At 42.4% G+C, this 13,461-nt stretch overlaps 1 protein-coding gene across 1 annotated transcript; it reads right to left on the bottom strand.

Moving 5' to 3' along the window:
- Positions 1-481: 481 nt before the first annotated feature.
- Positions 482-2,917, bottom strand: LOC147881536 (pentatricopeptide repeat-containing protein At4g13650-like). Its single transcript, XM_087402409.1, has one exon. The coding sequence runs from the start codon at positions 2,915-2,917 to the stop codon at positions 482-484; it is 2,436 nt and encodes an 811-aa protein (XP_087258535.1).
- Between the last annotated feature and the right edge of the window lie 10,544 nt (positions 2,918-13,461).

Genomic DNA, 13,461 nt, shown 5'->3' with positions numbered 1-13,461 from the left:
AGGCATAGCTTTACTTGAGTGTGACCTTTCTCAGAAGTGATGCAAGCTGTCAAGCAAGTCTTCTAGTCTTGTATCGAAACAGTGTGCTGCCCTTATTCCTGACATTGCCTTTCGATAAACTTCACTGTGTTCCTTAGCAAAACTGGCTCCCTTCCCACAGACGCCAGAGAGTAGAAATACTGCTATAGATGCAGTGTTTCTACAAATAGTCCCCATAAGCCTGTCGTTGTAAATGTGAACTCAATCTGCATATCTGCAAAATTGTATTAGAAGTAATGGCCTTGTGTAAATGATCGCAAACACACAACCTTTACACCTAAGGATGTCCCTCAGATGCACAGTTAGCGTGTCGAATTGGGAAGTTAAGAAAATATTTTCAGATGTGCATCTATATCTTTGCTTCAGGGATCTCTCTCCACCATCTCTCACCCCAAATATGTGCACCATTCCACCAAGATTAGTACACCAGCTCTTTCCTGGCTTATTTTATGCTTGAGCATTCTCTCATTACCTCGACCCTATCACGGTCCTCGAGCATGTGAGCATCTGCATATATGTTAGCCATCAAGACATATGCTGCAGGAACTTTTCTATTCAATCTAACTACATTTTCAAACGCATGCCTTCCAAAATCTACATCATTCCACTTTCGACAAGCACTCAACACAGTCAGCCATATAACAACGTTAGGTTGAAAAGGCATCTTCTCCACCATGGCCACTGCCTCATCCAGTTGGCCTGCACGGCTGAGGAGATCAACCATGCAAGCACAGTGGTCAGGAGTTGGGATAATTCCATACTCTTTGCTCATAGCCTGAAAATACTTCTGGCCCTTGTCCACTAGCCCCACATGACTACATACACTAAGAATACTGAGCAATGTGACCTCGTCTGGCTGTACGCCTTCCTGCTTCATTCTCTCAAATGTGTAAAACACAAGTTCATTCTCTCCCTGGTGGGCATACCCTGCAATCAGTGCATTCCAGGGTACAATATCCCTTGTAGGCAATGCATCAAACAGCTGTCGGGCATCAAGCATGCTCCCACATTTAGCATAAATGTCAATAAGACTATTTTCCACAATCGACGTAGTAGAAAAATCCACCCTGTTAATTTGAGAATGGAGCTCCTTTGTAGTTTCTAGAGCTGCTGCATTGCCACATGCTTTCAGGAGGGCAACAAAGGTAAAGCTATTTGGTGATAGACCTTGCTCTTGCATTTGTGCATGAAGTCTGAGAGCCTCTGCACTTTCATCCTGCTGGGCATACCCCAGGATCATGGCATTCCAGGAAACCACATTATGATGAGGCAAGTCATCAAAGACACACCGTGCATCCTCCAGGCTTCCACATTTTGCATACAGATCTACCAAGGTTGTTCCCACGAATACATCCAACTCAAAGCCAGTCTTTACTACTTGGGAATGGATGGCTCTACCTTTCCCCAAAAATCCTGTTTTTACAAGTTTCCCATCAACTTGCTTGCCCTCTTCCAGGGCTGCCTCACAACTGCAAGCCTTCAATACACCAACAAAGGTTCGATCATCCGGTTTGACACCTTCCTGGCACATCTCTGTGTATAAGTCCAAAGCCAGGGCACCCTCTTCCTGCTGGACATACCCCAGGATCATGGCAGTCCAGGAAATCACATCACGATGAGGGAATACATCAAAGACACGGCATGCATCATCCAGGCTCCCATGTTTTGTGTACATATCCACCAAGGTGTTTCCAACAAATACACCTGATTCACAGCCACGTTTTACTAGCTGGGAGTGGATGGATCTACTTTTCTCCAACCTTCCAGTTTTCTTAAGTTCCACGTCAACTTGCCCCTCTTCTTGCGCTTCCAGGCTAATGCAAGCCTTCATTGCCGCAACAAAAGTTCTCTCATCAGGTTGGACACTTTCCCGGTGCATTTGCGCATACAAGTCCAAGGCCATGGCACCCTCTTCCAGGTTGGCATATCCCAGGATCATTGCATTCCAAGCAACCACATGACCACGAGGCAATTTGTCAAATACATGCAGTGCATCCTCCAGGCTCCTACATTTGGAGTACATATCTACCAAAGTGTTTCCCACAAATAGATCTGACTCAAAACCACTCTCCACTGCTTGGGAATGAATGGTTCTGCCTTTCTTCAGGCATTCTGATTTCAAAATTTTCCCATCAACTTGCTTCCCTTCTTCCAGTGCTGCCAAGCTACTGCAGGCCTTTAAAGCGCCAACAAACGCACGGTCATCTGGTTGGACAGCTTGCTTGTGCATCCGTGCATATAAGTCCAAGGCCAAGGCACTCTCTTCCTGGTTGACATAGCCCAGGATCATGGCAGTCCAGGAAACCACATTACGTTGAGGCAATCCTTCAAAGACATCCTGTGCATCCTCCAAGGTCCCAAGTTTGGCGTACATATCCACCAAGCTGGTTCCCACGTATAGATCTGACTCAAAGCCGCTATTTACAACCTGGGTGTGGATGGTCCTAACTCTTTCCAGGCATGGCCTTTTCCTAAATCTTTCGTGAAGTTGCTTCCCCTCTTCCATTGCTGCCAGGCTATTGCAAGCCTTCAATGCGCCAACAAAGGTTCTGTCATTCGGTTGCACACCTTCCTTGGGCATCCGTGCATATAACTCCAAAGCCTGCGCAGTCTCGTTGTGCTTCGCGTAGCCAAGGATCATGATATTCCATGAGGCAACATTGCGCGTTTGCATGTTGTCAAACACAAGGCGGGCATCCACCATGCTCCCACGCTTCACATACTCGTGCAACAAATTGTTTGTATGCAACAATGGAAGCTCATTTGAACGTTTCACCCCGGACGCACCAAATTTCTTAACCTCATTCAGCTGAGGCAACCTGTCGGGGATTGCTCTGCTTGCACCTGAGGAATACCGACACCTAAGCTGTCGCCCCATAACAAAGCAGAGAGCAGCATTCGAAAACTCACTATTTCAAACAAAACAATCCGACAATTGAACTGTGGAGCATGACAGGATCCTTAAATTGTAAATCATCATCACGAGACGGAGTGTAGGAGGCCCTTTCCCGCTGGTGAAGGGGGAGACCCCTCTCTCAAACGTGAATGGCAGCTGGGAACAAGAACACTTGAGCATCGTCGATAGACCCGGAAGATGGTGAATGAGCATTGAGGAATCGCTTATGAGCTCTAGTCAAGTCCTAAGCGAGGAAGCAAGCTGGAATGGGATACAAACGTCTCGATACTATTTTTTACCACTTTTGTGCGCGCGCGTGTGCTTTTTCAACTTACAAGACCACGAATCAGACGCGGATTCAAAATCTGGAGACTCAACTCGCGAACGAGAAATTGTCTGAGTCTGAAGCGGCAGAGAAGTTCATCACCAGGGTGAAGAATCTGCGCGATCAGATGACTGCGATTGGCATCACCAGCACGGAGGTGCATACGGATTCTCCCACCAAAGTACGATGGTCTTGTTACGGCGCTGAATATGCAGAACAGAAATCCGCCCCTTAACTTTGAGGATTTCAGTGCAATGCTTCTGGAGGAGGAGATGCGTCAAAAGACGAGGACTGGAGAAGATTCAGCTTTCTGGACCGGATCAAAGAAAGGTAAGGTAAGGACTCTGGTAACCCATCTTCTTCTGATGATAAAAAGAGGAAGAAGAAGATCAAGTGCTTCTATTGCAACAAGGCAGGGCACAAGCAGAATGAGTGCCAAAAGAAGATCGCAGATGAGAAGAACCGAGTAAAGAAAGAGTCCAACAACAGCGCGCATGCAATACCAGTAGAACTGTTCAGAGCAATTGAGGAGATTTGCACGGAGGCAGTTCATGTACCTGCAGATGAACCTTGGATCATTGACAGTGGTGCATTGCGCCACATGACCAGTCGGAAGGATTGGTATACCTCTCTACAACCGGTAGGGAATGACATCCTGGTAGTAGTCGGCAATGATGCAAAATGTCCAGCAAAAGGAAAAGGTACGATTGCTCTCAAGTCAGATGGAGTTGTAAAACAGTTGTCCGATGTTCTTTATGTGCCAGATATCAAGAGGAACTTGTTGTCCGTTTCTGCAATCACGGATCGGGACCTCAAAGTTCAATTCGATAAGAATGGTGCACAGATCCTGGATCTTCAAGGGAAGGTCGTTGGTAAAGGTACACGACGCAACAACATTTATGAACTCTCAGCTTTTAGTGCTCGAGTAGATGTGAAGAACACTAAGCTATGGCATGAGAGGTTTGGTCATCTAAACCTTAGTTCTTTGAAGGAGATGCATAAAAGTGGAATGATTGCAGACCTACCAGAAATTTCAGATCTGCTCGATGTATATGAAGCTTGCATGATGGGCAAGCAGCATTGGCATCCCTTTCCTAAAGAGGCCAGTAGGGCAAAGGCTCCTCTAGAGCTCGTTCACATAGACCACTGCGGAAAGATGGAGACGGACGCTTTGGGTGGTTCCTACTACTTCATGACGCTAATCGCTCGACGACTACAGTAGAAGGATATGGATATACTTCCTAAAGACTAAAGACGAGGCTTTTAGTAGGTTCAAGGAATGGCATGTAATGGTCGAGAAAGAATCGAGAAGGAAGGTGAAGAAGTTGAGATCAGACAGAGGTGGAGAGTTCACATCGACTGAATTCGAGAGTTATTGCAAAGGTCACGGGATCAAGAGACAGAAGCCCCCGCCACATACATCACAGCAAAATGGAGTAGCAGAACGCAAGATGCGCGTCATCTGCGAAATGGGCCGGAGTATGATGAAAGGGAAAGATTTGCCAAAAACTTTTTGGGCTGAAGCATGTAACACTGCAGTTTACATCCTCAATCGTAGCTACATGAAGGCTGTGAACGGGATGACTCCACTGCAAGCCTTTTCTGGTAAGAAACCTTCAGCTGCACATTTCAGAGTTTTTGGATGTGACTGTTTTGTGCATGTCCCTGATGCTACCAGGACCAAATGGGAACCGAAGAGCCGGAAGTGTATTTTCTTGGGCTACAGTGAAGAGGCGAAGAGTTACCGTCTCTATGACCCTGTTACCAAGAAGGTGATAGTAAGTCGCGGTGTGGTCTTCTCAGGATAGCCGCAACAATTGGAGGAGGATGCTTCCTTCCCAGACAACCAGAACCAAGATATCCATCCAGTACCGCCACCAATAGCAGACCGAACTCCCCCAACGGTGCTTGGGAGGATTCAAGACAAAGAAGATGAAGAAGAGCCTGCAGAACCACAACAGCAACGGCCATTCCCGAAGTGGGTAAAGCAGCTTTTGGACGGCAGAGAACCTCCAGCCATTGAGGAGGAACCATCCGAACACCGCCGGTCCAAGAGAATAGAGGAGCAAAGAAGGGCACAGGAACACTTAATCAACTATGCTTTGATGACAGAAGTGATCCGTGCTGATGAACCCAAGAGTCTTGAAGAGGCACAAGGTGATGACAGGTGGATGGAGGCTATGCAGTCGGAGTATGGCTCCTTAATGAAGAAGAACACTTGGGATCTTGTGGATCGACCACCAAAACGCAAGGTAATCGGAACCAAGTGGGTGTACAAGACCAAGTACAAGTTTGACGGCACGTTGGATAAGTACAAGGCTCGGCTCGTGGCAAAAGGATTCGCACAGGTACATGGTTTTGATTATCAGGATACTTTTGCTCCCACAGCTCGACTAACCACAATTCGCAGTGTTTTGGCTTTAGCAGCCCAAGGAAGTTGGCCCGTGTTTCACATGGATGTGAAATCCGCCTTTCTGAATGGCGATCTCAAGGAGGAGGTATACGTGGGACAACCACCAGGTTTTGAGATCCCCGGTTCAGAAGGTAAAGTTTGCAAACTGAAGAAGGCACTTTACGGGCTGAAACAGGCCCCACGAGTGTGGTACCAGCGAATTGATGCCTACTTTCTACAAAACGGGTTCAGGAGGAGCCCATTAGATTCAAATTTGTATATCTTCAGAGAAGGAGGCAGGTGTATGATCGTGGTCCTTTATGTGGACAACCTTGTCATAACAGGGAACCATGAAGAGAAGATCTCGCAGACGAAGCATTTGCTAGCAAGAGAGTTTGAAATGACAGACCTCGGACTGATGCATTTCTGTTTGGGGATTGAAGTTAGGCAGGAGCCGAAACAGATCTTCATTTCACAACTGAAGTATGCTGGAGAGATACTGAAGGCATTTGGCATGGCTGAGTGCAAGACAGTTGGTACCCCTATGGAGGTTGACGCGAAGCTCTCAAACGAGGATTCATCACCACTGGTGGACGAAGCGAAGTACAAAAGGCTTGTGGGTAGCTTGATTTACTTGTGCAACACACGGTCGGACATCAGCTTTGTGACTAGTGTACTAAGCAGGTTTTCCAATAAGCCCCAGGAGAACCATTGGAGGGCAGGGATGCGGGTGCTGAAATACATCAAAGGCACACTTGATTATGGCATCACCTATACCAAGGGCAACATCTTGACCGGATTCTGTGACTCCGATTGGGCAGGAGACGTGGACAGCAGGAGATCAGTGACAGGTTATTGTTTCTCACTTGGATCTAGAGTTGTGTCATGGGTCAGCAAGAAGCAACCCACAGTTGCTCTTTCTTCTACCGAGGCTGAGTACAAATCAGCATGCTTTGCTTCTTGCAAAGCAGTGTGGTTGAGGAGGATTTTGGGGGACATGGGTGCAGTGCAGAACAAGCCTACGCAGTTATCATGTGACAATCAGAGTTGCATGGTGATTGCAAAGAACCCGGTGTTCCACGCTCGCACAAAACACATTGAGATTCAATATCACTTTGTACGTGAGCTCATCATGGATGGAGAGGTCGACTTGGTGTAATGTCTGACTACAGAGAATGATGTGGACATCTTCACGAAGGCTCTTGGAAGAGACTTGCTGGAGAGGCATTTTCATTGACTTGGCATTGGGCCGAAAAAGTAAGTTCACTTGTGGGTGGACATTGAGGGGGGGTGTTAGATATCAATGCTCCACTCTCGTGTAACTACGCGGGAACCAGCTAACTCTACTTGTAAGCCCCCCATATGAGGAGAAGGCATTTGAGTAGCTCGGTTATCCGGTAGGTCCTGGTTTGGACACCAGATGGGGGCCATGTGTGGCCTAATGGCTGGACGGCTTCAGATAGAATTGGCACACCGTCGACTAGGCTACATGCAAGTGCGGGAAGGCATCCCATGACTGATCGCATTGAGGGTAGACAGATTTCTCGGGGCAGCCCACTCTCGGGTCGCGGGGCTCGTTTGGAGTCCCAGATGATCCCGGATGGCTATGGGCCGAACGATAACCATAGGTTAGTTGCTCTATTTTGCGCACTAGTTCTATCGTGTGGTCGGTGGCCTATTTCGAGACCGACCCCCAATCGACCGTTTTAAGTGGACTGGGTCGGTCACCATATTGGGTCTAATCGACTACGACTAGAGGCTAGAGCAAGCCCGTGAAGCCCATTTCATCATTGGCTACAGCAACCCTGATTCCTTAGCATCCAGCCTCCGTCCTCTACTATTTCTAGCTTGCCATCAAAGCTTCTTTCACAGGAGCGCACGGTTGGGAGGCAGCGCCCTCTATTGTATCAGTTCTACAGTAATCAAATTTTTGATTCTCCATACTATCTGGTTTTCTCTCTTGTGTAGGAGATCCTGTTATCTGTTGAGCACAGACGTTGTATTATTTTCTTACACTATCAAAGGTGGCATTGATGGTCCAAAGTAAGCCGTTAGTTCCACACTAAATCATTTTTGGCTAAGTCCATGTCCAACTTGATGTGGTATTCTAGGTGACCACATACCCCTCCGAGTTAGGGACTTTGGTTCTTTAACCTTACACCAGTACAGGTTACCATGATTGGTCCTATCTACATCCATGACATTAGCAGTCAAGGGCGTCAGAGGTGTTGTAAATGCAGATGTTTTGAGAGCCGGGGATGCCACATGGACAAATTGACCCCTTTTAGTATAGCCTTGAGATGCCCTCTATTCTTCTCACTAGGCTAACCAAGTCATTCGGAAGGGCCTCATACAACTGCACACAAGCGGACCTGGTTAGCCCCTAGCAACTTCTTGTGAAGCTCAGCATCTAATGACTTTACTGCTTATGGATATTTGGCTTCATTGACCCACCAGGCTACACATGGATCCACCACCCCCATTCTTTGAGGACTGTCAGTAGCATGATTCCATGTTTCCTCACACCGATTATGCATTGAGATAGGATAGGGTGAGGACATACCTAGAGAGGGCCACGTATTCACCCTATGTGATCTATAGGGGATTGAATTAAATGAGCACTTTGCTTCTGCATGCCCTATGTACTATGAGATACGCGATCATCATTACTATCTTTTTAAAGATGGATTTGCACCCCTCTCTAGCTTCTTGGTTGACCCGGATTAGAGAGGTTTGTGATCTTCTTTCATGAGGCCACACAACACAAAGACCAATTGCTCAAGACACGTGGACAGCACTAGCAAGCTCTCAGCCAGAGACTCTACCAAGATTGTGATCTCTCTCTCTCTCCCTCCCTCCCTCCCTCCCTCCCTCTCTCTCTCTCTCTCTCTCTCTCTCTCTCTCTCTCTCTGTGTGTCTCTCTCTCTCTCTCTCTCTCATACACACACACACACACACACACACTCTCTCTCTCTCTCTCTCTCTCTCTCTCTCTCTCTTTCTCAAGCACACACACAACACACATGTGCGCACGCACCTCCCCCCACACACATGCACGCACCCCCTCCCACACACACACAACCTCCCATGTCCAATAGTATGTTTTAACTATGCTATCCGATAAAGGGTAGTCAAAGATCGAGTCAGATTGACAAAATGCTAACCTCAACAAATTTGAGCCCACTATGAAGACGTCTGGTGGATAACCACATTTCCAAAGGATGGACACCTTGCATGTTGATGTTTAGACATATGTATATGACAAATCAACATGCTGGAAACCATGAAAATTCAATTTTTGAGGTTCTTGATATGGCAGATGCCTCGTCCTGTGAATGGAATGATGCAAACAAAGTGCCTTTTCATGTATATCCATCTCCTATTTTGGTAAGGACTTGAGTTGGCTACAATAATAAAAAGAAGTGGAGTTCAAATGGCTACCCAACTTTTGCATTAAAATGTGTGGTGCCAAGTTGAACTTGTACCAAAAAGGAGAGAGATTATCTATTATTTTAAGCTTCAATATCTAGTTACCATTACCTTGGAGACTTTTTTTTCATCTTGTGTAGGCCTACAAATGTGCATTCCCAATCGCATCTTTGTATGTGTTAGAAAAAGTAAATGTTCACAGAGGGTGTATCTCGCCAACCCCCACCCCCCCTCCAAAAATAAAAAGAAGATTTTAATGTATATTTTCATTGGAGGCTAGTTTTGATAATGATGTTACGTTACATTGAATTAAGTTTCATTCTACCTTCTTGTTTGAATTATGAATGGCAAAGTACACTATCTTCTTCATCTTAAAATCAATTAGTTGTTGAGTACATATAGCAGCCACATGCTGCCCCCTTACCCACTCAAACAAAGTAGTTATTTAATTACATTCAATGCCCATATAGATTGAAGCACCATTGTTTGATTAATAACGCAAATTATGCTTATTTTTTACTCTCTTGTCATCCTAGAATACAAGCTCCCAAAGTACCTTTGTAGACTACAAGAAGCATTAACAAATCGGTAGTTTACATTTACATGTGCCATGTGTCAACAATTATACAATACATTGATATCTAGGATTGTATGCAAAGTTATGCAATTATAAATGAGCATGTGACTCTGAAAGAAAATTCTAGATTGTACAATCTCTGCTAGATACAAACGAATTGTTACATTACCAATGTATTCTTCAAGTATGAAACAGTGCTAAATTGTGAGTATCCAAGTGGATGTGCAAAAGAAAGTAAACATGATTAATCTAGCCACCAAGTTGTAACATTTAATATCAGAAGGGTTTATGCAAAAATCAAAGGCTTCCAAAAAATTCCTATAATAAACTTGTTAAAAGTTGCTTCTAGTTTAACTTGTCATGAGACGTCTTCAATCACCTTCAATTGTCTTCACCTACTTTCACTATTCTTTGCTAGCCTTCACTACTCTTTTCTTAGACTAGTCTTTACTAGTCTTAACAAGGATATTGCTACCCTTAGTTGACATAATCATCCATCTCTTCTTGAAACAATCTCACCCTCAATCATTGGTTTTTGTTTTTTATTCACAATCATCTAAGAGAATCACTTGGCTTGGGTAGAGGCTCAATTTGGGACTATATTGTTAGCTAATTTTTAGTTTATTTTTTTCACTTGCAATCATATTTTCTTATTGCTTTAAAAACTAGTTTTTTTTCTCTCCAAGTGACCTTCAATCTTCAATCGTAGTCAATTAAGACAAGTAGTTGTCTTCAGATGATATAATTGGCCGTAAGTGTTTCGCATCAATTCATTTGAAAAAAAGTCTCTCCTCAATTATTCTATTGAGAAATAGTAAATAACTTGTTTTAAATGTAGCAAATCAATTATTTTCACTTTAGCTAATCACTTGCTTTTATGTTTCTTCTCATTACTCCACATTGAGTCTTAACTACAATGACCATCGTCAATTAAGACAATGACTCGCCCTCATTTAATACAATCACTGCTTTCTCTTGGTTTTACTTGAGACAACATTGAGATAATAACATGTTCACTTGGAATAAAACTTGAGAAACTTAATTACATTCATTTGAGATAATTTCCTAGGACAATAACTAATCTCCATATGAGACAATAAATTGGGTTGTATCCTTGCATTTTAAAATAGAAGTAGTAAGGTCCAAAGCAAGGAAAGCAATGTATAATTTGTTGAAGGACTTTTGTTTGAAGGTAAGACTTGTAGATTCTTGGATTGTTTTGGGAATTGTCTATTTTAACTATAATTTCACTCTTATATTTTGTGCATTCATATATGCATATAGACACAAAATGTGAGCATGTACATGAAAAAGTGTGTAAACACATGAAGGCAGATATATTCAAATGTACAATGTGTAAGCATATAGGATTTGTTTTTGAAGGTAGACTTGTAGATTCTTGAATTGTTTTGGGAATTAAGTCTATTTTAACTATAATTTCACTCTTATATTTTGTGCATGCACATATGCATATATACACAATATGTGTAAGCATGTACACAAAAAAGTGCATAAACAAATGAAGGAAAAATATATTCAAAGGTACAAGTGTAAGCATATGGCATTGCAATAGATGATACCCATGCATGGATACAACAATATATAAGTATAATCTTCATGTGCTCTTTAGCCTAAATGTATGCAATGATATGGAACCATCTATGTCTACAGGATTAGCCTGGCTTTGAATCATTTAACTACACCTTTTCACACATGCACATTATTGAATTCACAACCTTGTATGGATGAACATATATGGTATGTATGTACACACACACACACACACACACACACACACACACACGCACACAATGTGTGTGCATGCATGTGCAGGTGCATGGGCGCATGCGTGCGTGCACGCGCACGCGTGTGTGTGTGAATTGGTTTACCAAAGCATGTATAGATGGATATACTAATACAAAAATTGCAGTAAGAGAATCAATGTCATGGTTCCTCTATGTGTAAATACACATATGAACTCATACGTGTATAAGCAAGAGTATACATACCTATACAATCACAATTTCACACATGAAGTTACTAAGGCTTTTTACAAAGTACTTATTTTTTGAACTAAAAGGTTAATCTCTACATAAACATTTAAAGAAATACATATGCATCAACATAAGTGAGTTTATATTTTGTCTAGAGATGCTAAATCATAGCACAATAGTCCCTCTTTGTGCTAACTTGAGATGAAATACTTCTAGGTTTAAAAAATGCAAGCCTTAAGATTGAATTCAAAAAAGAAAAATCTTAATGAGTAGCACATTTGATGAAACCACATCAACATAGAATTGAGAATTGCTACTAAAGACCTACAATTTAAAACATGTATGCATGCAAAATAACCATCAAGTCTTATAAGGTCATCCACAAAAACAAGCCCAAAAGATAGCCCTCATGTACTTAAAGGAATGCTACTAGCTTCCCCAAAAGTCCTTTGCAAGTGGCTTTCTATTAAAAATAGACCCCAAAGGAGTTATATTTCTTCGTGCTTTAGTATTTCATGTTAAATCCATTGGGATGTTATGCTTGTGCCTTTTACACTTTCCAACACAAGCATCATTTGTGGGTGACAAGTGTTTCATGATAATAATGATACAAACTTGATAGGAAAAACCCAAATTTTAGTGGAGGTCTCTTCATCAATGGACATAAATACTTTTTTAATATCATTTTCCCTAGCTCATCTCTTCACATATTTCTTCCAATTTTATTAGGTTTTATACCACACACTTTTAAGAATACTCTAGAAATCACTACATTATACTGTATTGTGTCAAGGTGATATGAGTCAAGTCAAACTAGCTATGATATTGACATTCCAAAAGGTATGTTAGCGGCATCAATGTGAATTACTCATCACTAAAAATGTTTCCATTAGAGAGGTATTTTCTAAGAAACCAATATACATATTTCTAGTAAATTTCCAAATGAGAATATCTCAAATGCCACTAAGCTATTCAAGATTCAAGTGCAACTCTTTATTCAAGTTTACAATTCTACAAGGTAGAAAGAATTTTTTTCAATTTGAATTTTATGATGCAAAAAGAAGCTAGTTTAGCATCAATAAGAGACTCCTTTCAAGGCAAGAGACTTCTTTCATTGCCTAATCAATATATCACATATATGGCAGAAGCGTTTTGTAAAGGCTTGAGAGATGAGGGTAGAAGGTAGACTTGCTCTATAATATAAAATATAGCCACTACCCTTATGTACATATTTGACAAGGTCTACATTAAGTCCATGTCCAACCATTGAAACATTAAGTCCATGTCTAACCATTGAAGATGAAGCCTCTTGATCATGGCTCATTGATCTACAAAATCAATCATGGTAATCAAAATTTAGTATCATACTATGAAACTCATGGTAATCAAAAGTCATTTTGATCCATTTCTATCGCTCCTTTGTTAAAAAAATACTATGAATGGCTACATTGACCAAAAACATCTCTAATTAAAGTAAGACCACATGTATGAATTGCTTATCCATTTATATTTGTTTTCATTTCAATACATTTTGTAAGAACGTTCATAAATCTTTTGTGCTTTCTTTGTACTGATATTTAGCCAAGTTCTTGCCCATTGAGGGTGCTAAGCAAGATAGTCAAAACATTGTCATAGTGGGAACCATTGCACTCAAAAACATTGCTACTCGTTTTAAAGGTATACTTTCCAATCCACCATAGACTATAAACATACCAAATGGATTAACTTGACCTAGATAGTAAATAACTCCAAAAACCAATTAGCAAAGCATGAAGGAGGGCTTGTGTATTCGTTGCAAAGATGTGCACA

Source organism: Dipteris shenzhenensis, chromosome 31 (assembly GCF_047967505.1).
Source record: "Dipteris shenzhenensis isolate YYH24624 ecotype China chromosome 31, Dip_SZ_1.0, whole genome shotgun sequence".
Classification (NCBI taxonomy): Eukaryota; Viridiplantae; Streptophyta; class Polypodiopsida; order Gleicheniales; family Dipteridaceae; genus Dipteris; species Dipteris shenzhenensis.
The sequence above is the reverse complement of the archived record's forward strand: the minus strand, read 5'-3'. Positions and strand labels throughout refer to the sequence as shown.

Excerpts from the sequence above, each read along its gene's own strand:
- LOC147881536 (XM_087402409.1), bottom strand. The coding sequence starts at position 2,917 with ATGGGGCGACAGCTTAGGTGTCGGTATTCCTCAGGTGCAAGCAGAGCA.